The sequence below is a fragment of the Tamandua tetradactyla genome, chromosome 2 (assembly GCF_023851605.1).
Source record: "Tamandua tetradactyla isolate mTamTet1 chromosome 2, mTamTet1.pri, whole genome shotgun sequence".
In the NCBI taxonomy this organism is placed as follows: domain Eukaryota; kingdom Metazoa; phylum Chordata; class Mammalia; order Pilosa; family Myrmecophagidae; genus Tamandua; species Tamandua tetradactyla.
Window position 1 is genome coordinate 160693286 of NC_135328.1, and position 26146 is coordinate 160719431.

Consider the following 26146-nt stretch of genomic DNA (forward strand, 5'->3'; position numbering starts at 1 on the left):
AAGGGGAAGTGAAGAGTCCGGGCGCTGGGCTTGTAGCAGTTGCGCGGAGACCGGCGGTGACAGCTCGGACCGCGGGTGAGAGTCAGGTATTGGAGTCATGCTCCAAGCGTTAGGCTCCCTGGCGGCCGCCCTCTGGGCAGGGTTCCGTCTCCGTACTGTCCTCCTGGGTGCCGTCGCCTTTCTGTTCATTGCTGATTTCCTCAAAAAGCGGCGACCGAAGAACTACCCGCCTGGGCCTCCGCGTTTGCCCTTCTTTGGCAATTTCTTCGAAGTGGACTTTAAGCAGTCGCATCTGCAGCTTCAGCAGGTAGGAGCGGCAGAAGTGTCCGGCCATGGCTTGGTTTGAACCTGCAGGGCAAGGGGAATTCCAGGGAACAGAGGGAAGGGTTTGGGTGGCTCCGCCGCTGAAGCTGGTAACCTGGGTAAACCCCGCTTTGATGTTCCTCTTCCTCATCCAAATGACATCATTCTACCTGCCCTTTATATGGGCGAAATGTTATTAAAAGGTTACTACTTAAGTGTAGTAGGCTTATCTTCCTTAATTCATTTATGTTATCTTGTTAAATATTATTGCTATATATTAAATTTGCTTTGTCACCTGTAACATTACTTTACCGTGTAGCTCTTCAAAAATATTTCGTTCGTGTAAGTTCCGTTTCCCATGTGTGAAACGGTGATAATAATCCTAAACCTCACCACTTCTCAAGTGAATAACTGCCACCACCACACTAACTGAGCCTCTGACCCTCAGCCTGTTTCCCCATTCAGTGCACTCTCACTGAAGTAATAATCTAAATTTGTCATTCCCTCTGTAGCTATTTTCAGTGCCTCCCATTGCCCCGCAGAATTCTGACTCCATACCTAGGTGCTTGAGACCTTTCTTGACACGATCTCTTTCCACTTTTTTATTCTCATCTCCCATCAAGGCTCCGCAATTCTAGCGGCTCTGAATTCCTTAAAAGGTCCCTCCAACATTCAACATTTTCTCAAGAATCCTCAGCTGGTATCCCTGTCCTTCAGCACAGGTACCTGGATGAGAGTTCACATTGTGGTAGGTGGTTACGAAGATTAAATAGGACATTTAATGGGCAGCATTAACAAAGCTTATAGAAACGGCACACAAACTATTAGTCCCCTTTCTCCACAAATCCCGTCATAGTTTAAACCCATGTCCATATTACTCAAGTACAAATGGACAAAATTTATCGCTTTCAAGGAGAAATACCTAATTGGCAACTCTGGATAACAGAATTGTTGGCAGAATTTTAAACGTGGACCTTTAAACTCATGCCCTTGTTTTGGAAGCATATTGTTTAATTTTCAAGTGTTTGGAGATTTTCCCATTTTCTTTCTGTTAAAGATTTCCAATTTGATTCCAGTTTGAAATTACTTTATATGATTTCAGTTCTTTTAAATTTGATAAAGTTTGTTTTATGACTCATTATATGGACTACTTTGGTCAAGGTCTGATGTGTGCTTGAAAAAATGCATATTCTGCTGTTGGTGGGTGGAGAATTCTATAAATGTCAATTAGATCCTGTTGGTTGTTGGGTTTCAGTTCTTCTTTATCCTCTGCTGACTTTTTATCTATGGTTCTATCAATTACTGAGAAAGAGGTGAAGACAGCAGCCATAACTATAAGTTTATCTATTTCTCCATTCAGTCGCATCAGGTTTTCCTACATGTATTTGGTAGCTCTGTAGTTTGTGCACATTAAAAATTGCTATGCCCTGTTTTGGTTAATTGACCCTCTCTTCATTTTGTAGTCTCTCCCTGTTCCTGGTGATTACCTTGGCTCTGAACTCTACTTTGCTTGATATTTATATAACCACTTCAGGCTTTCTTTTGATTAGCATTTGCCTGGTATATTTTATCCACCCTTTTACATTTAAGCTATTCATATCATTATATTTGAAATGGACTTCTTATAGACAGTGTGTAGTTCAGTCATTTTTTAAAATTCATATTGTCAGTCTCTGTCTCTTAATTGGTATATTCAGACTGTTTGATGTTTAATGTAATTATTCATATATTAGGATTTAAGTTTGCCATTCTATTATCTTTTATTTGCTTTTTCTGTTTTATTATTGTTCCTTCTGTTTTTCATTACTCCGTTTCTCTTCCCTGTCTTCCTACTTAATCATTCTTTTAAGAATTCCATTTTTATTTATCTATACTGTCTTTGAGTATATCTCTTTTCATAGGTTTTCATTTAGTTGTCACTCAAGATATTACATACACATAAGTACATTACTGCAATCTACTAGTATCAATATTTTACCACTTAAAGCTGAATATAGACACTCTACCACCAGGTAGGTTCCTTTACAATTTCTGCTTTATGTTATAATTGTCTTCAATATTACCTCTAATTTGATCAAGAACCACATCAGACAATATTATAACTCTTTTTTTCAACCGTGCGACATGACCTCAAAAATCAAAAGGAGAAATATAGTCTTTTGTATATACCAATTTATTGACCCTTTCTGTTGCTCCTTCTTCATTCCTGAGGCTCCAAGTTCTTTTACCTTTCCTTCATCTCAGAATGTCTTTATTTCACCTTTATTTCTGCAATATATTATCCAGTGAATTCTATATCCTGTCATGTCAGAGTTCCTCCCACAGACTCTTTAGGGGAGGAGCACCACCTGGTTACTGCGGAGCTGTGGTGGAAGACAATGTTCCACCCGTGGGTATCACGAATAAAGGACTCTTAGGGTGGGGAAGCACTGCATCTTTTTTGCATGGTTTTCAGCTCAAGAAAAGTCAGATAAAAAGATTAAAAATGTTTTGTCCTGTTGCACTATCTTTTCCTGAACTTTGGTTAGATACAGAAAACAGACTTTCCTAGAAGCCATGTTGTCTGTGCCCATTGGTGTTGTGATTAGTAGGAAGTGTAAAATGAAAGCCTTTTACTCTATCTTGTTCAGAATGAGAAGATAAAGACTAATAGTAACGGCCTCACCAACACCACCCAGCATCTACCCTTTACCTACCACTTGGACTCCTTTGGCTAATGGACTCTACATTCTACTCGCACTGGGTAGCTTCTTTGTCCCTAAACACTCAGATTTTCCTGCCTTTGCATTTGCATATGCTCTTCTCACAATATTGTCAGTTGAGTCATTTACCTTAGCCTGAAGTTTTCAGCTTTTCTTTAACACCCTTATTGAATATTCAAAATTAGTCAAGAGGCTAAGAAATTCACCCAGGCCCAGCAAGATGAAAAAAGTCTGCTTGATTTATGGGGACCATTACTGACATTTTCTAGAAGCAAAAAGATGTACTTGGGAGGCAAACCAACCTGAGATCGAATCTTGGTGCTGCCCTTACCAGCAAGTCAGGACATAGTGTGCCTTCACATTATGTTTCTTTGCTGGCATCCTGAACTTAACTTAAGATTTAGCTCAAATATGTCTTCTCTTAGAAGTTTTCTCTAATATCTGGCGTGGATATTCATCTCTTCCTGTGTAATTCTACTTGCATTATAGCTTATAATATCTTCTTCCATACATTAGTTTTTCTGCAATCAGCCTCTCCCAAAGGACTTTGATACCCTAGGCCAAAACCATACTCTATTTTATTTTGTACTACCTCTACATATAGCATAGCAAGGCAGGAAGGAGTCTGACATCTCTTAAAAGGATCATAAAAGCTTGTATCATTGAACTTGAATTTGATTTCCCCAGATTTTTCTCAGAATCCTAGTATAGACTCAAGAACTTCCTGTGAGACCAGGATTCCCAATCAGAGTCCTTGGGCCCCCAGGGACAAGAGAAGCCCTGAACCTTCATGCATGAATGTATTTACATGTACAGGATTTTACTGGAAAGTAGTTCCATGACTATACTAGATTTTAAAAGATTCCATGACTCTAAAATGTAAAGAACCACTGTGATAAATCTTTACTCCTTATTTATTTTATTTCTTTTGTATTGTATATAAATAGCTTTTTTTAACTATAAAGTCAGTACAAACTCATTGCATTATACAGTTTGGCAAAACGGAGAAATAGAGCCTGACCACCGCATCGCTCCCTCCATCACTGTCTCCCACCCAGATGTCCAACACTATCAGACAAACCTCTCCATTAGAACTTTGTTATACAGCTTTCCAGAGTCTGTGTAATAAAAATAAAATTATTTTACAATGCTTTATTAGAGTTTTTCCATATCTAAGAGAAAAATGTTGAACACCTCAATACAAAAATTATTAGAAGACAAGCAGGCAATGCAATATGCAGGCTGTGGAAAAGGTAAAAAACCTCAATAAAATATACAAATGTCGTGCATTTATGCCTTTCAGAATGCTGCTGGTGCACACACACACACACACACACACACAATACCCAGTGTTAAATGAGAGTTCAGGGGAACAGAGTTTCTCACCTCTGGCTGGTAGGAATATGATTTGGTATGCCCTTTTCCTTTTTTCTTTTTTCCTTTTTTCTTCTCTTTGTGTTTTTGTTCTATTGGTTCTTAAGTTTAAAAACTTAGATTAAGTGAACTTTCTCACAACTTTATATATTAGTTAAAGTATGTTCGAATTGATGAATCCTCTTCAGATGCTGTCAGGGTCATTTGATCAGGTAAAGCAATTGGCCTAATATTTGCAGTAAGAACTGTTAGGCACCACCACCATCATTGATATTGTTTGTGAAACCAGGATTCTACAAGAGCATTAGATCTATCCATTTTTACACAGTTGATCATAACATGTAAGTTTTTTGGGGTGTTTTTTTTGGGGGGGGGTGGGGAGCATGGGCAGGCTCCGGGAATCGAACCCGGGTGTCCAGCATGGCAGGCGAGAATTCTGCCCCTGAGCCACCATTGCCCACCCAACATATAAGTTTTTTATTAGCTCTTTTGGACTAGAAATATACATGAGTAGAGAGTGATGAAGATGGAACATTGAGGAATTTTGTTTCAGTAAGCACTTATGAAGTGCTAGATCACTCTAAGTACAAGCTGAGATTCTAGATTGTTTCACATTGTCAGTTGAGTCATTTACATTAGCCTGAAGTTTTCAGCTGTTTCATAAATACAGTTATGGACAAGAGGGCTAAGAAGTTCACCAAGGCACACAGCAATGAAAAAAAAAGAGTCTGCTTGATTTATGTGGACCCATTACTGCCATTTTCAAGAAGCAAGACATGTATATTGGAGGCATACCTTCCTGAGACTGAATCTTGGTGCTGCCCTTGCTAGCCAGTTAGGACATACTGTGCTAGAAATGAACCAAGACTGATAGGGACTCTAGAACAATGGGAAGATAAAACTGAGTCTAGGTCTTTAATGTAGGAGTCAGGTGGTGTGATGATACTGAATCCATTGTCTTTGCTCTGATGGGGTTTTATAGGTCCAGGGTTCTATAGGGGCCATGGTGGAGCAAGTATATGGGGATCAGGGAGCAGGAGCCACAGCCACCTGGAGGAAATGGAACCCTTCTGTTTGACGTCACCGCCTGGAGCTAGATGCAACCCAGACAGATAAGAGGCAGAAGCAGTGTCTACTTGGAGCTGTCTCTTGTTTGGGAGAGGCTTTGATTAATGGGCAAGCATTGTCATGCAAGCAGCATTTACAAACACCTGCAATATTGTGCATGCTCATGAACAGCCCCCCACAATTTGCACACACACCCCCCCCATCCCCAGCCCTTGCTCTCTCATTCTCACTAAATTCAAAGGTGTGGGAGCCATCTCAGGGCATCTTGTCCTGCCCTTTGCCTGGACTTACTACTACATACAGTCTTGAGCATAAACCTAAACCATCATATTTTTTTACAACTCCATACATCACAGCAAAATGCTTAACGTTCTAAGTACTTCGAACTGTGTGCTTGAGCATTTTGTTCATTTCTGAGTTTTCACTGTCATATTTACCCCAAATTGTTATAGGGTTGAACTAAACAAGTCATGACAGGATTTAAAATGCCATAGGAGAGTAAGAAAATTCAAATTAGTTGTACAAATTTGGTTTCCTCATGGACTTACAGAAGTTAGTTTAAATGGAACCTGATTCGGGACAGGTGATGCACTCTTGTGCCTGCTCATGAACACACCCCACAGGTTTCCATCCACCGCCGCCGCCCTCGCTCTCTCACTCTCACTAAATACAAAAGTACTGGAGCCATCTCAGGTTCATTTTTCCTTCTCAAATCTTAACATGGTACCCAGGTTAATGTGACTGTCTTTGACCCTAAATACTTTTCTCCCACATATCCTTGTGCTCTCATCCTCTCTGTCACAATGACTGTGCCTTCACATCTCTAGCCACACAGAGACTATTCATTCCTCAGAGACTCGTCCAGTGGCAGTGTGCCAGGCACCAGAAAACAAAGTGCCTTTTCACACCACTGTTCTCAATCTTCCTCACAGATCCCTCTGAGGAAGGAATAATTTTCTCTATTTTATAGCTGGTGTGCTGAGGCTCCAAAAAGTAAGCAACTTTGCTAAGAGCCCGCAGCTACTGAACTGTAGATTCACATACTAACTCCAGAACTTGAGTGATTTTCTCTATAGTTGGCCCAGCCCTTTAATGCACTTTCTATTATCTGGTACATGCTGTAGAATGGGGCATGATCTTGTGGTTAAACAGATATTATAATTTACTAAGAATTTTGTGTTTGCCACACCAGATTTATATGAACATAACTAAGCCTTTTATGGAGGATCAAATGTACTGCATTCTCTCCCTTCACTATATTCCAGAATACATGAGGTTAGAGACCTTGTTTCTTTTATTTGCAGTTATATCCTGACTGCCCTGTTCTAGGGATAGGTTGTGGGCACTTCCTCAACTCATGATTTTTGACCATACAAATAAATATTTTAGAAAATACTTCCAAACTGTATACTGAATTAATTCGAGGGTACTCACAGCATATCCTCAATCCAAGCCCCCAACTACAAACGCACACACCCTCTGTTCCTAGACACACAGCCATGCACATATTCAACTGTGACTATTTAACTCTTTTTCAGCTTGTAAAGAAATACGGGAACCTTCTTAGCCTGGAGTTTGGTAATTTGCCTTTAGTAGTTGTAACGGGATTACCCTTAATCAAAGAAGTCCTTGTCCACCAGGAGCAAAACTTTCTGAACCGACCCATGGCTCCTCTCCGAGAACATACCTTTAAGAAAGGTGGTAAGTTTCTTAACTGATGTAAGATTTATGTGCTTGATATTATATTCTGTTAAAATGCCTCTATGATTATAATTCTTCAAAAAATCCAGAGATAAGGTCCATCAAAGGAAGCTGAATGTCCACATTTCTCTGGTGAAGACACCACTTTATTAGGGGTTGGTAGCGTCAGCCCTAAATTCATGGATTTGAGAGACGTCTTCTTTCCTGCAGACTAATCAAATAATCAAATAACCTCATCATTCAGTGATAGCAGCTAAAAGGCAGTACAGTCAAGTCTCTCTGCTTTCACAGAAATGGACATGAAACTGCTTTCTTCTGCTGCTCATCTAATTTCATATTCTAATCTCTATTTCCTTATGCTTGGTCATTAAGATCCTGCCACACCTGGTGTCTCAAGCCTTCCAGGAGATCGTGACCCAGTACACATTCAACAAGCTGGCATGAATATTTGAAATTTTTATTAAATAATCATAATTGTGTAAAAACTGAAATGAACAACTCAAATCTATTGGTCTATCAAAGCACCAGTTTTTATCAGGTGCTTTGCAATTTCTGTTTAAAGCATTTCATCTGTTTATTTTACATCCAAACTAGTAATCTTTAATTATCTGCCATGTAAAGCACTCTCCTAAGACAAGAAATATAACAATGAGTAGGACAGATGAAGTCCATGTCCTTATGTAACTTACATTGTATTCAGGAAGAGATACAGGGTCAGTAAATAATATAACAATTTAAAGTCTATAATACTTTTGAGTTAAATGCAGGGTGCATTTCTTAGGGGTAAATAATCTAGTCCGGAATTCAGGAAATGCTAACAGAAGTAAATTGCAATGAATTTAATATAGTGAAGAGAAAGGAGGAGTAATCAGGCAGAAGGAATAACATATGAAAGTCACTGAGATGGGATGAAGGGGAATGAGCATAACGAAAGCTGGCCAGTGCAGCAGGAGCCCAGGAATTCAATGGAGGAAATGGCAAGAGATAAAGCTGCTGGGCTTAGCAAGGAATAGGTCATGCAACTTTTTGTTAAGGATATTGGTTTTTATCCTAATAACAATGGAAACTATGAATAGTGTTAAGCAAAGTAGGGAATCACAGTATTTATACTGTACATTTTTTAAAAACTCACTTAGGCTACAGAATAGAGAATGGAATGAAGGGCACAAGAGTAGATGCAGAGAAGTTCATTTAAGAGCTTAGAAAAGATGATGATGTGGACTAGGTAGATGGCAAGAAATGAGAATAGACTAGACCAGCATGGTCATAGTGAAGATACATGAACCAAGGTATGTAGGTGGTAAATCTAATAACTACAATGAGCTATGTGAAGAGAGGGTGGAGGGAGAATGAGGTGTTGAGGTGGACACCCAGCTGGGTAGATGATGGAAAGATAAAGACCTGGAGGAAGATTAGGTTGTTTGGTTTAGTTTCCTTTCACTGGGGCATTGTATGGAGAAAATGCTGAATTCAGTCTTGGATATGCTGAATCTGAAATAACTTTAATTTGGCAAAGTGAAACAGGCCATTGTAGTCTGGATCTGGATCCCAGTGTCAGGAAGAGGTGGTCATTATGAGTAGATGCTATTTAAAAATTCAGGAGTTGGCGAGATTTTCCGGAATTGGCGTATAGAATGATAAGAGGCTTTGACCCTAATCCTGAAAAATTTAGATTATTTCAAAATTGATAGAAGAATATAAATCAGCAAAAAAATATTGGAGGAAAATCTAGAGATTTTGGTGCTCTGGGTGGCACTGGAAGAAAGTATTTCAAGAAAAAGTGCGTAGAGCTACTGAAAGATCAAGTAAGATGAAGTTAAAAAGTGTCAATGGATCTTACAAAAAGACAACCTTTTATTGGAACGATGGAGGCTCTGCCAATTTGAAACTGTCGTCTACTCAGAAAAGCCAAGTTCTTTAATCCTCATTCATTATTGATGGGTGGGAGCTTTTTAATTGTTTCCATGGAGATGGGACCCGCACAATTGTGGGTGGTAACTTTGATTAGATGGTTTTTATGGAGATGTGTCTCCACCCATTCAAGGTGGGATTGCTTACTGGAATCCTGTAAGAGGGAACCATTTTGGAAAAAGCTTTAGAGCCATGAGCGTCCACACAGCCAAAGACATTTGGAGATGAAGAAGGCAAATGTGGTATTCCAGGAGCTTGCAAACTAGAACAAGGCTAAAGCTATATTTAAAAGGAGTTGCGGGGATTGCCAGAGAGCCAGGTTTGATTCCTGGAACTTGCCCATGTCAAAAAAAAAAAAAAAAAAAAAAAAACAGTTGAGGGGAAAAATAGAAAAAAAATGTAAGGTTAACTATAATATAAAATGAATAACGTAATCTTGAACACACTGTTTGTTTGTTTGTTTGTTTGTTTTTACCATTCTCTGCTTTCTGTTCTTCTTTCTCTGTGGGGTATTCACCCCATCTTCCTTTCTTGAGTCATTTCTTCATCCTTAACACCTAGCATAGTTAGGCCATCTTGGAAAACCTTTCATGTTACCTTGAAAGCATAGACATTGTCATTAGAAGAATTCATTCCTAGCATTTAGCAGAACATAAGTATTTAAATATACTTATGTAAATAATATTCAAAACTTGGGCTTTAGAATTAGGCAAACCTAAATTTAAATTACTGTTCAGCTGCTTATAATAGTGTTTCCTTGTGGAGTTTACTTACACTGGGCCTCGGTTTTTTCATCAGTAAAGTGGGGACAATAATTGTAAACTGTTTACTGATTTACCCCATAAAGCTTTTGTGAGTATTAAATTACATAATGCATGAGAAATACTTAGGAAAGTGCCTGGCGTAGCAAACATTCAGTAAATGTTAGCTATTATATCCACTGCTTCGGGATAAATTTGTGAATTTGTTTCACATGCCATAACTCTCTTCCCTTCCCTCTGTCTTACAAATCCCCCAATTATTTGCCAGACATTCATATTATATAATCAAAATAGCGTAATGTTGGCTTTTTTCCTCAGGATTAGTCATGTCCAGTGGCCGAACCTGGAAGGAGCAAAGAAGGTTTGCTCTGTCAACACTAAGGAACTTTGGCTTGGGAAAGAAGAGCTTAGAGGAACGCATTCAAGAGGAGGCCCGACACCTCATAGAAACAATAAAAGAGGAGAAAGGTGAGTGTTTCATAGGACAGAAGCAGGGGATTGTAGCTCCTTTATTCATTGAGCAGATACTTATTAAGTGCCTAAGTGCTATGCTAGGCACTGAGGTGTATAACAGTGAACCACTAGTGACTCTACAATTAACCACAAGACAGGCATTAAAAATATTGCTGAATTAAACCCTGGTCATCAGGGTTTAATTCATCACTTTGTAAGCACTGACTGAGTACCTGCTGGGTGTCAGCCACTGTGCAGTATGCTGTGGCTGGAGCCTCATTTGTGATTCTCTCCTAAATATGCCATGTGACGTTTTTACTAGCGTCTTCTTAGAAAGCAGAAACAAACCCAGCTGAAGGATCCATCTCTTCTTCCTCCAGGACAGCCTTTTGACCCTCACTTCAAGATCAACAATGCAGTTTCCAATATCATTTGCTCCATCACCTTTGGGGAGCGCTTTGAGTACCAGGATGGTCAATTTCAGGAGCTTTTGAAGTGGCTGGATGAGCTCACATATATAGAAACTTCAATGCAGTGCCAAGTAAGGCAGTTCTGTTTCCATATATGTTGCTTAAGGATATTGGGACTGGTGTCAGACACAGATGGAATCTTCCTTTCTTTCCCCTAGTTAAATATAATCTCTTATAGCTGACTTCAACAAAAATTAATATGAAGCAAATCTATTGACTTTAATGTGTTTAATAATATTATGAAATATTTATTGTGTGCAGAGAATATTTTTGTCATTCATGTAAGGTACGAAATTTCATATGGCATGCACTTATATACCTTTGCTGTTCTTTTTTTAAAAAAAAAAACATATGCTTTTAGTCCCTTCTATTTCCCTTGTCATCAAATACTCAACCAGTATTCAGATTGCCCACAATGCCTCCTCAGTATTGTTTGTGGCTTTTATGGTTTTTTCTTTCATCCAGAATCCAAACTACATCCATATGTTGTCTTTGATTGCTGTGATTCTCAAGTTTCCATCTATGGCTTCCAGCCTACCTGTTTTTTTGATTTACCTTTAAAATTTATATATTGACAAGACTGAGTCATTTCTGATGTAAAATATTCCACATTATTGATTTGCTGACTGCATTCCTTTGGCATGTTCTTCTAGTCCAATATATATACAAATTATATATATTGGTAATTAAATCTAGATGATTGCTCATAATCAGCTTTGTTTTGGGGAGGAAGACTACTTTTTAGGAAGTACATGATGTCTGGTTGTCTGTCTTTATTGTATTAAGAGTAATCAGTGAGTTCATGCTTTATCAGCCTGATCCATTAATTAAAACACCATGTATCAGCTTTCTACAAAATGGTTTTAGAAATCATTGACCATCATTGCCTAGATCTATTATTACTTTGATGGATTCAAATCAGTGCTCTTCTAATTCTTTCATTCCCTCTTCACAATTAAATTTGATTACTGATTTTGTACTTATCAAAGTTGATAAGCTTGTTAATGTTATAATTCTGTGGATACTTTATAGACATTTCTCATATGCAAATAATAATAGCTTTGTTTTTTCCTTTCAAATCCTCATACCATTAATTTATTTTTCCTGCTTTATTGTGCTGGCTAGATTCTCCAATGTATTTGTTAAAAATTTCCTGGGATAATGGTGGTTTTAGCTCTTTCTCTTTGCTGTTTTGACAATTTTTGCTTCATTTATTTTATGACTATGTTGTTAGTAGGTACATACAAGTTTTAAATTGTTCTGTATTTCTAATGAATTGAAACTTTTATAACAATTTAGTACAGTTCTTTATGTCTATTAATATTTTCTTCCAAAAGACTATTTTATGTTATATTAATAGAGCTAATTACCATTCCTTGGTTAGAATTCTCTTATGTTGTAGGAATTTCTTTTTTAAATGGCATAAAGCTAACTTTAAGTTTTTTATCCAACCTAAAGATATTAGCCTTTTTATCGAGGTCTGTAATTCCTTTTCATTTACCCTAACTATTGAACAACTGGAACTTAAATCTGGTCATTTTGTGCTTTCTATTCATTTTTCCTTTTTTTACCTTTCCTCCTTCCACCTTTTCCTGTATTAGTGTAAAAGAAGAGCACTTTTGTTTGATTATTTTAGTCTTCACCCTGGAAATTTTAATATGCGTGGTTAAATCATCAACATGTAAAATATCTTTACCATTGCCCCTAAATAATACAAAACTTTAAAACACTATTTCTGCTCACTCCTCTAGCTCTTAGTAGCATGTATTGTATTTTGTTCTTTTTTTAATTCAAAGTACATGATTTTTATTGTTTTATTCAGTCACTGCCTATTTACCTACATATTTACCACTTCTGGTTTTCATCATATTCTTTCTTGCTCTCCTACTGAATTTCCTTTAGTGAATGTCAGTTGGTGCGAAATTCTTTTGTTTCCAGTTACTGGGAAATATTTTTAGTTTGTCCTCACTTTAAAAATGTATCTTTAGTGTTTATTCATTTCTCTATGACGTACTTCGAAGTGGGTTTATTTTTACTGCTGAAAAGTATCTGTTCCTGTAGTTGTCTGGACACATCACATGAAAACGTGATGCAATTACTATGATATTAACCCATAAAAAGGACATAATAAATGCTAGCTATTAACCTTGATTCAGAATTATTTTGAACTCATATTTTATCTGCTATTCATGGTAGGTCTCTGTTAAATACATTTTTTCCTTCCTATTAGGACAGAGTCTAGAAAATCATAATTCAGTGGTTGCCCAGCTGACTTCTAAGTACGTGTATCAGGGATGAGAAATTTTTTAGAAGAGAAGGAGGAAAAGTATAGTGGGGGTCATTCTTGGAACCCCCAAACATACCAAGTGAAGTATGGACAACTGCACATACCTTAATCAGTTAATTTTCATAATAATCCTATGAAAGTGAAATGAAGCTATCAGGTGTGTGCAAGCAGATATGGGAATGTCCAAGCAAATACAGGTCGTGGTCCCTGGCTCTGGGTTAAATGTTCAATGTACCTCATGCTGTTTGATCCCCAGAATAATTGTGGGTGCCCAGAGGCAGCTAGTGAAACTGAGGATCAACAGAATACATTATTGTTATTTCTAATCTGAAAGTATTATGACTAGAAAGAAGCAGAGCTAATAGTCACACCCACATCTATCTCATCTTAGCCTAGGCATCTGTATTATGTTATACTATCAGCTTTCTACCAGATAGATAGAGAAAATTTATTCAAGTAAATATGCCACGTTTTGTCCACGTAGAGATGAAATCATAGTGCAGAAACATAAATACAAATATACCTATGCATATATGTATGTACATATGTATATGTATATAGGGGTGTACAATCTATGATATATCCTTATAAGCGTCTATATATACATATATGTATATATAATTATGTATATTTAAAATTGCCTTGAAGGAAAATAAAGCAACATAAGGGAATAGATAAAGGGTGACAGAGGTATTGCCACTTAAAAGATTAGTTGGTAATACTGTTCCAAGGAAGTGACATTTGAGCAATACTTCAATTGAGTGAGGAGGGGGGGTCTTGCAGATTTATAGAGGAAAAGTTTCCAAGCAGAAGGAATAGCAAAGGCAAAGGCCTAAACAGGAACATGTTGCTGTGATCATGGACCGGTGTGACTGGAGTGTAGACAGTAGAGTGGCAAAAAATGATAGGAAAGGAGGGAGGGGTGTGGGGGTAGGCAGAGATCAGCTTGTAGGGCCTTATAGACTCAGCTAGCGATATAGAATTTTTTCCTGAGTATAATGAAGGTCAGTGGAGAATCAAGAGCCAAGGAGTGAAATGATATGATTACATTGTTAAAGGATCACTCTGGCAGCTCTGTGGAAAACAGACTTGGACCAGGGTTAAGAATGGAATCATTGGACCCAATTATAAATATGAAATAATGGTGGATTGTTCTTGGGTGGTAAGTAGCTGGGGTGGTGAGCAGTGGCCTGAGGCTGGATATATTTTGGATAGAGAGCTGAAATGTTTTGCTAGAGGGGTGAGAAGAGAAGTGAGAGAGAAAAAGAGTCTTCAAGTATACCTCCAAGATTTTAAGCCTAAGCAAATAAAAAATCTATGGAAAAAGAAAGTTGTTCGTCTTTGAAAGTGGGGAAAGACATGTGGTCTCCATCATTTTACTTTTATCATTTAGCTCTACAATTTATTTCCATGGATAATGAGATTCCTTCCTGGAGCTCACCAAACACTCTTTAGAAACTGTGAAAAAATGAAATTGTTTGTTTCTCGTATGATTGAAGAACACAAGAGAGATTGGAACCCTGCTGAACCGAGAGACTTTATTGATGCTTATCTCAAAGAAATAGCAAAGGTAAGGAAACCAGTCATTTGTTGTTTTGTATTTAAAGGGAAAATGTAAATATTGCTGCTGTAATAAACTGCCATAAACCAGTGTCATAAAACACAAATTTATTTTCTTACAGTTCTTGAGGTCAGAATTCTGAAATGCATTTCACTGGACTAAAGTCAAGGTGTCAGCAGGGCTGATTCCTTCTGGAGGCTATAGTGAGATTCCTTTCCTTGCCTTTTCCAGCTTCTAAAGGCTCCCAATATTCCTTGGCTCATTCCTCTATTTTCAAAGCTAGCAGCATAGCATCTCTCTGACTTCTGCTCCTGTCCTGACTTCATTTCTCTCTGACTGTGACGCTTTTGCCATCCTCTTATAAAGTTTCTTGTGATACATTTATCCAGGGGACCTTTCCTTCCACATCAGCCCCACCTTGATAGTTGAGGAGAGTTTAACCACTTCATGATCTCTAACTTACCCATAATGGGGCAAAAATAGAGGCAGTCTTTCAGAGTGTAAGAATAGGTGTGGCATGAACTCAGGGCTGGTGAGGCAAATAGAAATAAAGATAGGGAATAAATGATACTTGGCTAGAGGCCCTGGGAATGTCTAAGTATGGCCTTTACACACCTCCACCCCCTACTCTTTACCCATACTTGAAGGACAGATACCCAAAGGGAAAGAAGCAATTGACAATAATAAAAGCACTGTATTATTATTGGTTGGGCCTGTGCCCAGTCACTTATCCCTTCTACCAGCCCCAGTGCAGAACACAAGTAAAACTGAGTTGGAGGCCAGAGTTTAGTCTCAAGGCCTAAATGGGACTTCCTAATAACTTCCCCCATATCACCTGCTTTCCAACTTTGTAGGCAATAAAGAAAGAGAAAGCTAGAGGGGATGCTTGGCCCTTAACACAGGGGACCCTCAGGTAATATATGTCACTGAAGAGTTCTTGAAATTTGACTCATCAGATTTGTGGTTCCTCTTTCTGGAGAATGTTGGATTTATTTCCATTTTTTTCTTATTTCATTTTATTGGCCTAATATTAGCAGAAACATGGTTTGTTTGTTTTTTCCCTTGAAAGAGATTTTACTTGCTACCTGCTGCTCAGGTAGTGAAAAACACACTAAGAGGAATGGTAGCAAATTGAAATTCCTGGAGGAAGGTGATAAAGATGAGGAGGTGTCATTTGGAGTCTTTGATGAAGTCAGAGATGTCTAAACTAGAAAATATTTGTGGGAAAATATGAGAAATTCTATAGAAATGATTATATCAGCTTATTCTGTATGATATTATGTGTTGAGTATTTCTGACGTTCCTTTTGCATTCCAGGAAACTCATAATGTGATCTTAAGAGGGTCATATTGTTATTTTCATTTTACAAAGCAGAAAACTGAAGCACAAGCAGGTGGTGGGATTTGCTCTACATCATACAGCTGTAAATTATGTAGGTACCACAAACAGTAGAAACATATCAAAAACCTTTGCCCTTTCTAGAATTCAGGCAATGCCTCTTCAAGTTTCCATGAAGAAAACCTCATCTGCAGCACCCTGGATCTCTTCTTTGCTGGAACAGAAACAACCTCTACAACACTGCGCTGGGGTCTACTCTACATGGCCATCAACCCAGAAATCCAAGGTGAACATGTTGGTGTTATGCCTGCAGCAAGACATACTGTCTCCCAGAACCTGCTGCCCTAAAGCTGGGTCCAAATACAGCATGGTGAAATGGAATGATGGGTGGGACACTCATGAGGTGATATAGACTAAAGAACAGGAACATTCTTCAGTTCTTCTGTTGGTATAGCGATGAGTCCTGGTCATTCAGATGTAACAGACAGTCCATGCCCTCAAGAACCTCACAGCTAGTGAGGAAACTGTGAAGTCAATTGGCCTTGTGATAATTTCCATATAAGAGCTGCATTCTCATATGAAAATCTGGCCATGCCCCTCTTCTCCTTATAAGTAATGGCTTCCCACTGCCCTCTGGACAATGTCCACGGTCTTAGTCTGGTATATAGCACCCTCTGATGTAACTCTTTCTGCCTTTCCAGCTTCAACCCACCCACACTGCATGGGGGCCTTACTAAATTACACTGTTTCCCATTGCACTGTCCTTATTTATGCCTCTATTCCATCACGAGTGGTGCTCCCTCTATAAAGAATATACTTCCTCAGTATCCCAACATTGTGAACCTGCAGTCTTCATGAAGAATCTTTTCAAACAACATCTTCCCTATGATGCTTCCCGTTCTTCTCCAAAATCACCAGCATTTCTTCTAGAGATGATCCAAGGTACTCTGTCACTGCTGATCGCACAATTTTACATGTCTTCCCTACACATTCTGTGCCATCGAGAACAATAACTGTTATGTTATTGTTATTCCATCCCTAGGATGTACCTCAAAGAAAAAAATAGTGGGTAGCAATTTCATAAAGGTATATAAAATCGTATTAGTGAAGCACAAATGTTTCTTCTAAAATAAAAATAGAATAGAAAATAGCAATGTGGTCCCCATGTACTAAAGGATAAGCAGGTCGATGAAACTTTGTTTCTTTCATACTTCGTGAATATATATATAAAGTGTGTTTATTTGTGTATATGTGTCCTAAGACAGGATATAAAATTATTTTCTAAATTTGGGTTACATTTTTAAAAAAACTTTTAAAACTACTGGGTTAGGATATAGATTTTATTTCTGTAGTGGAGGTCCTAATATAACAATGACTTAAATTTTACTTCATTTGTCTCTCTGGTAAAAATCTGAGCTGGACTCTGCAGAGTCCCTAAAGTGCCACGGTCCTTCCAACTTGTTGCACTGTTGTATATACAGTGATGTCTGTTTACACCATCTACGATGGCTTTTTACTATGGCTGCCTTCCCACTTGCAGGAAGAGGAAAAGAGAAGGGAGCTCATACCCTTTGTTTTAAGGCATGTTCCAAGTGTTAAGCACTTGTCCACTTTGTGCCCATTCTGTTAGCCAAATGCCCATATTCAATGGCAAGGGAGATGAGGAAATAATAGTCTTTAGGTGAATAACCATGTATCCAGTTAAAATTACTATTTTTGTAGGAAAAAAAAGAGGAAAACAATCATCTACCATATATTGAATGCTCAAAAACATGTTTGTGCCATTTTTCAAAAAGCTTTAATGCAGTGGTAGAATGCTCACCTTCCATGCATTGAAAAAGCATGCATCAAAAAAAAAAAAAAATGCTGTAAGAGATGAGTAGATTTGTCTCTACTTCTTAGATGAGGAAACTGAAGCTCAGAGAAATTGAAGTAACTTGCAGCATTAACATTGTAGAGCAAAGTTTACATCCAGAATTATCTTATATCATGGCTCCCTTTCCACTCATATATGGCTCTTTGAGAAACTAGAGTCTGTAGAGCTTACTATAATCTTTAGCTGTTTTGATCCTAGTTATTCCTCTCCAGCCTAACCAGGATCAAGGAAAACAATGGACTCAACAGTTTTCTAAATAAGCACTTGGAAAGATTAAGAAACGTTTTATTTGTTTGCAACCTGGTCACTAGTTGGCATACAAAAGGTAAGATCCTGGAGACCACCCCTACATCATTGGAAGGAATCATAGAAGTTTGAAAAAATAATAGAAATTTATCTTCTTTTCCAGAGAAAGTACAAGCTGAGATCATCAAAGTGATTGGCCATTCTCAGCAGCCGAGCATGGCTGACCGAGAGCGCCTGCCCTACACCAATGCCGTCATCCACGAGGTGCAGAGAATGGGCAACATCATTCCCATGAACGTGCCCAGGGAAGTGGTGGCAGACACCACTGTGGATGGATACTACCTGCCCAAGGTAATCAAGGTCTCCCCAGAGCTTCAGGCCATCATTTTACATGGTTGGAACCTGAACTTTGAAAGTGACATGTATTCTTATCTCACTTGAGTAGGGAGAGTGAGATATTTACTAATATAAAATACTATTTAACTTCCTCCAGTTATGAACTTTGAAACATTAGTTCAACTAAATGTTAATAGGTATTGGTGGATTCCTTGGTCCAGTAAGTTTAGGGCAAGAAGCCCTATGGGATTTCACAGTCTTACTATGCTAATGTGTGTTGTAAGTCATTGTGGCGTAACAACTGGCAGTAGTACTCAATCATCCTTTGCCAAAGAACCCTTTCCTTTCTCAGAGTAGAGCACCTCACACATTTAGGGAATTTGGAAAATACTGCTTCATACAATGCTAGGTGGAATGTTAAAATGTAAAAGGACATTTGAGTACACCTTGACCAGCACACTTTTGATGCTGGTGTTTCTAACTTAAATATCCCTACAGGTATTTCTCCAGTTTTACTTACTGTCCTGGGATCCTGAACTTAACTAGAGCACCAGGGAAACCAACCCAGGTGTTAGATGTTAGTTGCTAATTGAGATAATTAGTTAGTTAGTTAGTATACCTTGGATTTATAACCCAGGTTAGAAAGGAAGGAATTGATTTTGTGCCTAAGATTGTCTAGGTTCTTCAAAATGTCTCAGTCCTCTAATAATTCTTTATTATACCCATCTTAGAGATTAGGAAATTGAGGTTCAGAGAAAGTAAGTAGCTTGTCCAAGGTCTCTAAGCTACTAAATAACAGAACTGGCATTCAGACTAGATCCCTTCTGATTACAAGATGTATATGTATATATGTGTGTGAGTCTGTGCATGTGTATATACTCACACACACACACATAATACATTATACTGTATTCCCAGCACAGATGTTACTTTCCTCTGACATTAAAAGAATCTCCCTCTAATTTTTCCCAATTGGCCTCTGTTAAATTCTTCGTGTCCTCACGAGAATTTTGACTCCCCCAGCGCCACTCCTGTAGTGTTGCAGACAGCTATCCTGTGCCCCCTAGTATCCTCTCTCCACCTTTGCATCCTCAGATCCTCCCCTTGCCTCCTCACCACCTTGGTCAGCCAACCTGGATACATTCCAGTTTGTCAAAGTCCATGTGAGTATGTCACCATCAGTGGCAGAATCAGAGGAGCTTCCACTTATACCTTGGTCATCCCTTGGCTACGCGACACTCTCCCTGCAGAGCCAGGTAGAGCAGTTGTTACTTTCACTGATTACCATCTTGTGGGTGAAAGCTGGGGTCTAAATTCTAGGTGCCCAGTGCAATTTTCTAGCATTTATTTTTCTCCAGGGAACCAACTCAGTATATCAGACACCTTCTACCGATAGTTTTAGCATCAACTTTATGCTAATTTTCAGCCTGGGAGCAGAGAAATTTTATTGATGGTATAAAGTTGAGGAACCAGGGCTTTCACATCAGGCAGACATGGTTCAAGCACAGCTATGCCTCTTCCCTCTGCATCCTTAGTGGATGTTGTTTAACCTCTCAGGGCTTCAGTTTCTTCATCTGTAATGAGCACAAGATCATATATACAGAGTGTTTAACCTATTGTTTAATATAGAGTGCTCACAAATCTTTATTAATTCAACAAATATTTATTAGCACTAATGTGCTCAAATCTGGAGAAACAATCCTGAGAAAAATAAACCAGAGAAACAAAATATAAGAACATAATTACAAACCAAGGTAAGTGCCTGAAGGAGAGAGCTCACAGGACACACGTTAACTGCAGTTGAGTAGGGGCAGGAGTAGTCTGAGAAGGCTTCCAAAAGAACTGATAGGTGAGCTGGGAATTAAAGGATGATCAAGAGTTAGCTTGGTGAGGAAATGGGGAGGAAGAACTTTCCAGGTGGGGCCCCACAGTATTTTAAAAGGCATTGAAATGAGTGGGAACGTGGCATGTTTGAGAAACTGAAGGAAGACCACTGCAGTGAAAGTACATGGAGGAGAAAAAAGTGGCTGCAACAGGGCTCAGATGGCTGATCTTTTAACTAACTGCCTGGGAGCTATGAGGGTTCCTGGTGTTAGTGGGTGTGTGGGTGTGGCATGATAAAATAATTTTCAACACTCACTGTTTTCAGAGTATGTGGAAGATTGAAAGGCAAAAGAAAGGATGTGGGGCAAACAAGATGACTTGTCTAGGGGGCAGCACTGGACATGGAATGGAGGGACAGAAACAAGAGAAAGTGAGGAAGTAGAGTCAGTCTTGCTGATGGATTTGATAAAGGCAGAGTGAGCGAAAGAGAGGCATGAAGACTCTCTCCTTGGGTTCTTGCTTGTGTAATTGGATAGACATGATTTTTTTTACTGCACGTGATTCTATTTTTAACCAATGATGGTGGGCGGTTTGCAGGTGTCATTGTACTAATGGACACAATGAAAGGAAGATAGTGGGGGAAATAGGATGAATGAGATATTTTTACCTTGAAGAGTGGCCACACTGAGCAGCCGGGCTTAATTTGATCCAGTGCTGACTAGATAGCTATTCCATTCTGCTGTATACACATTCCTTCCCAGTCCTATGCTGACCTGTCCCTGTAGAAAAAGATACACTCTGTGGAAGCCAGACTTCCCTGATAAAATTCCCACCAGGAAACTGTCCCATGGCAGTTCCACGGAAAAGAACAGCATCCTGGGGGCATGCGGGAATGGGCAAGTAGAGGGAGGGTTTGGAAGGGCGGGGAGTTTAGGGTGTGGTCCGCGGTGGCGTGGGAGCCTGAGGACCAGCACATGTTGTGATGCCCAAGCCTTGCCTGAGCCTTCACTTTCTTCTCTAGGGAACCATCGTCGCAACCAATCTGACCGCACTGCACAGGGACCCCGCAGAGTGGGCCACTCCAGACACGTTCAATCCGGAGCATTTTCTGGAGAATGGACAGTTTAAGAAAAGGGAATCCTTCCTGCCTTTCTCAGTGGGTGAGTTGTAATAAATGAGAGTGAGGGTTCAGGACTTCCTCTTTCAGCCCTCCCACACTATTCTCCTGGAAGTCCTTTGCTTTAGTTGGAACGTCCCCACTTGGTCCCAGGCAGCGTGACTCTCTTGATGTTGGTTGCAGCCTCAGAATTCCCTAGGCTGGGCGTTGCTGCACCGACTCCTCACCTCCTGAGTCCTCCCTTGCCTCTGGTTGAAAGTTCAGCTTGGCTTTGCTCTAACCTCCAGAGCACCAGGAGGAGAGACACATCCCCTTCTTTTTGCTCACAAAGAAATTTGGTCACCTGCAGGATTACAGGGTTTTTGAATGTTTCCCATTCTTTTAAAGGACCAGCCCACTTACTCAGAAATAGACCCAATTTATGATAAGGTGCCATGGAGGAAACCAGGGAAAGGAGTGCTTATTATTAAGGGCATCAGTCAGGGACTGAGTAAATGTCATAGGCTTTTTAACAAGGTCAGGTTCTACTCTGTAAATACTCCTTGAAAAAGCCCTTTTGCCTTTTAAAATTTTAATTACCTTTTTCTAATTTTAAACGACGTATCTACACACACCATACAGTCCATCTACAGTATACAGTCTGTGGTTCACAAGATCATCACTCAGTTGTATATTTTTAATTACCTTTTAAAATTTGAGTGAATACATTTAACGTGTATGCAAACTGAAAGGTACAAAAGAGGATGTAATGAAACTGTTACCTGTCAAGCATTTAGTCCTGAAGATATGGCCATGAATAAAATAGAAAAGATAAATCTGTCCTTTTTGGAATTTATGTTCTAGAGTAATTTTACAAGATTCAAATTACTATCCCCACTTTAGAGATGATGAATCGGATGAATCTGAGTCTTAGAGCATTAACAATGTCAATTAAAATTTATAAAACTTATACTTGCCAGAATTAGGACTCAGTGGCACTCAACTTTGTCAAAAACCAAAGCCTATGCTCTTTCTAGCTCTATCTCCTAAAAATAACTAAATGCTACAGAGACCCCACAGTGTGGAATGCATCCCCATTATGCTTATCATTAACTTAAAATATATGTATCATATTATGAAACAATATCTTTTTACCGATGATGTCATGAAGACTCACAGAGAAAGAAAGGAAATGGACTTTGAACCCAAGTCAGCGTGACTCCAAATACCCTCCTTTCCCAGTGGCACACTGCACTAGGTCTATTGGGGCAGATTCTGATTATTGTTTTTGTCTTTCTTCATCTGGTAATGTGTCAACTTTGCTCATATTAGATAAGTCACTTATTAATAGGAAAGCTGATATGAGATTTAGGAACATCTTCCAGTCTTCCTATCTGCAATAGCTTTAAGTTTTATATTGCAGTACAAAATTTGAGCTGCATATATCAATTATTATAATCATTCTTGTTCCTTGTCCTTTGTACCAGATTCATGTAATTCTGTAATACTAAAAATATGACCATTTATGCATTCCACAAAAATCTCCTCACCTAGTGATTGCTGCAACTGTGATGGGAGAAATTTTAGTAGCTTTCCATGGCTTTAAGGAGAATGATCATTTTAGTCTAAGTGATACCAAAATAACTTTCCTTCATATTGCAGAAGCCTATTCTTTGTAGTTGCTGCATGTCTCCCTGTTAAAAACAAATTCTCTCATCTTCGTTAGCTGGAGTATAAACAACTCTCGGAACATTTCCTCACTAGGGCTTTGTTACTGAGAATTGTATCCCTTCCTCTTAATTACAGATTTCATTAGAAAGCAAATTATTGCATTTAATGCTACAACAACCCAGATCTTAATAGTTAGGAAATGGATTGGCATTTCTGTTATTAATATAAGGAAACTAAGGATAAGAGATGTCAACACAGCTGGCTGGTTTTACCCATTGTATTCCCAGCTTCAGCACACAGATAGTTTTCCTCACACTTGGTCTAGCACTTTCTAAAGACAATCTCCCTGAGGAAATGAGTTGTGAACTGCTCCTTCCTGTCTTGGAAAAGATGACCAGGTGTGAAACTGCTTTGTATGCATAGTCAGACCAGATTTTTTTTTTTTTTTTTTAAATACATGGGCAGGCACCGGGAATCGAACCCGGGTCCTTGGGCATGGCAGGCAAGCACTCTTACCTGCTGAGCCACCGTGGCCCACCCCAGGACAGATTTTTAACCTACTATTGAAAATCATATTTTCTTTTCCTCATTAAAGTCCTTCCTCTTTGATCCAGCAAGGTAGCAGGCAGCTTCATGAAATGCAATAGTCTAGTGCCTCATTTTCAAATTAAATCGTTGAGCAAAGGAGAGTAGAGTTGGAAATAACGTTGCTGGGTTGACTCACTCGTTTTACTCATGAGGTAATTGATCTGGTTGGTTAGTGATGCCAGTTAGTGGAAGCACCAGGAAGAAGGTCCAAGTTACTCTTTACATTGCATATGTGTTATGTAAAAGGAAAATAAGCAACTAAAAGGATACTCTAGAATTAGAATAAGCAAATTCACAGTGTCAGAGTCTAGGTTATAGGTTATCAGGGGATGGGCAAAGAGATAGGGATGGAAAGTTAAGGCTTAAAATGTACAGGGTTCCAATTTGGAATGATGGAAATATTTTGGTAATGGATGGTGGTAATGGAAGCACAAAATTGTGAATGCAGTTATTACTGAATATATATCGGAATGCGATTAAAAGTTATACTGAGTATGTGGTAGTGGAATAAAATTTTTTAAGTTCATGGAACTGCACTACACACTGAATCTTAGACTATGGACTTTAACTAATCACACAGTTATAAAAACGGGCCATCATCTGTTGTGACTAATGTTCCACATCAATATGATGTATTGGTGGGGGGGTGGCATAATGGAATCCTATATTCTATGTATGATTGTTCTATAAACCCACAACTTCTCTAAAATAAGAAAACAGTGAGGGAAGAAAAGCACACACTAGAGTGTGGTGTTAGTAAGTGGTGGGTTGGGGTTTTATAGTTTAAGTGGTGGAAAGACATTCACTCTCAGGGGTGGCTGCCACAGAAGCATAGAGCAGGTATCAGAGCCAAGGGAGATGAGAAGTCTGCATGGGGTGGCCTTTTGAAATACTTTGTTTTAATGGCAAATTATTCCTTACTTGGTCTTTTTGGGTTCAGTGAGTAGCCTACACAATTTATAAAATAAGTTCTCATTTAAACACAAACACACTGCTTGCAAACACCATAAAATCATTTTCTCAAATGCTTAGAGGGTTTATTTAATTTGCCCCAAATCACATGGCTAGAAAAGGGGGAAGTTGAGTTGGATCTCCATCTTCCTGCCTCTAATTCTTTGCTTACACAGTGCAGTGGGATGTGGCTGGGACAGTGCCAAGCTTGAGCTGTGGAGACAAGCATCTAGCCTTCGGCTCCACATTGTAAGAAAAGAAAGGCTGCTATTTGTTGAAAAGACATTTGTGAGAGATAGGGAGGTTAAAACAACTCCTTTGGAGGCCTTTTAAACTCTTGAGTCCATCCACGTTAGTGATATCCCCAATAGATGAGGAAAACGTGGAAAAATATGCTTTGTAATTTAGAAATTGCTCTGATATTTACTCGCTTATACCTCTGTAAAATTTCCTTTTAGCGACTAAAAAAATATTAATGCAGAATTTTGGTGTATTACATCTGCTTTTTGTATTACTGTTGGTTAATTGATTTTTAAAAAACTTTAAGCTAGACACACATTTTCTTGGTCATCCCAGCCTCCAGCTTTGATGATGATCCTATGCATAACCAGCCTAACCCCTGAAGGTGTTTGCGTTTGTGATCCTGGATTTGTGCTTTCTGTGATTTAGTTTAGCAGGTCATCACACTGTACATAAAGCTTTGGGGCCTTTGCTCAGATTTTGCGGGATTTTCTGTCTGAGTTGGAAAGAGTGTCATATCATCTCTCCCAACTCGCTTCATCCACAGAATGGTCTTTTCTAACTCAGAGACAACAGATATGAGAGATATCAATTAATTCTCCTTAGCATTATAATTAAAAAATGCAACATAGAGGCACCTGGGCCTTTGAAACCAATTCAAGGACAAAACACTAATGGAGAAAACTTTAAATCTTCTATGCCAAATGGCTTTGTTAGCACTGGGAATGTGCTTTCAATTCACCTTTTCAGTCTCTGAGGTACAAAGTCATGGTTGCTCCAACTTTAAGCAGAATTTCAATCCCTGCTGGGTACCTCCTCAACCTGGAAGATAACTCAGTCTTACTGTTTGTGTCTTTCAGGAAAACGTGTGTGCCTTGGGGAACAGTTGGCCAGGTCTGAACTGTTCATTTTCTTCACTTCCCTTATGCAAAAATTTACCTTCAGGCCTCCAAACAATGAGAAGCTGAGTCTGGACTTCAGAATGGGCATCACCATTTCCCCAGTCAAACACCACCTCTGTGCTGTTCTTAGGGGATGACATCTTGGGGATGGAGAGGGAAAGGAAGGCAAGAAGAAGCATGGACTATGTTCTGAAGACCCTGATGCCTCCTCAGAAGTGCAGAAACAGAGTGGCCTTGTGGAAAAGGCACAGGAAATGAAATTAGAAGAAATTGAATCCAAATCCCAATTTGGACATGTCCTTCAATGTAGCCTTAAGCAAATCATTTACATTCTAAAAAAAATTTCTTTTCCATTAAATGAAAATGAAATGAAATCTCCTGGATGATGAAAGAGTAATGACTCTTTTCTAAAGAAGGTTGCTATAAGAATCAAAGAAAGTAATGGACTTTAGGTGGTTTGTAAAAAATAAAGCATACCACAAAATTA

At 38.9% G+C, this 26146-nt stretch overlaps 1 protein-coding gene across 1 annotated transcript; it reads left to right on the top strand.

Moving 5' to 3' along the window:
• LOC143674149 (cytochrome P450 2J2-like) lies at nucleotides 1-26146 on the top strand. Its single transcript, XM_077149475.1, has 9 exons — nucleotides 1-307; nucleotides 6986-7148; nucleotides 10139-10288; nucleotides 10654-10814; nucleotides 14424-14600; nucleotides 16074-16215; nucleotides 18215-18402; nucleotides 21233-21371; nucleotides 25618-26146. The coding sequence occupies exons 1-9, from the start codon at nucleotides 98-100 to the stop codon at nucleotides 25794-25796; spliced, it is 1509 nt and encodes a 502-aa protein (XP_077005590.1). The 5' UTR covers nucleotides 1-97; the 3' UTR covers nucleotides 25797-26146.

Bases quoted from the DNA above. Each gene is read 5' to 3' on its own strand.
- LOC143674149 (XM_077149475.1), top strand. From the start codon at position 98: ATGCTCCAAGCGTTAGGCTCCCTGGCGGCCGCCCTCTGGGCAGGGTTC. The intron at 10,815-14,423 runs GTAAGGCAGTTC...TTTATCATTTAG, and splicing joins AAACTTCAATGCAGTGCCAA to CTCTACAATTTATTTCCATG. The intron at 18,403-21,232 runs GTAATCAAGGTC...TTTCTTCTCTAG, and splicing joins ATGGATACTACCTGCCCAAG to GGAACCATCGTCGCAACCAA.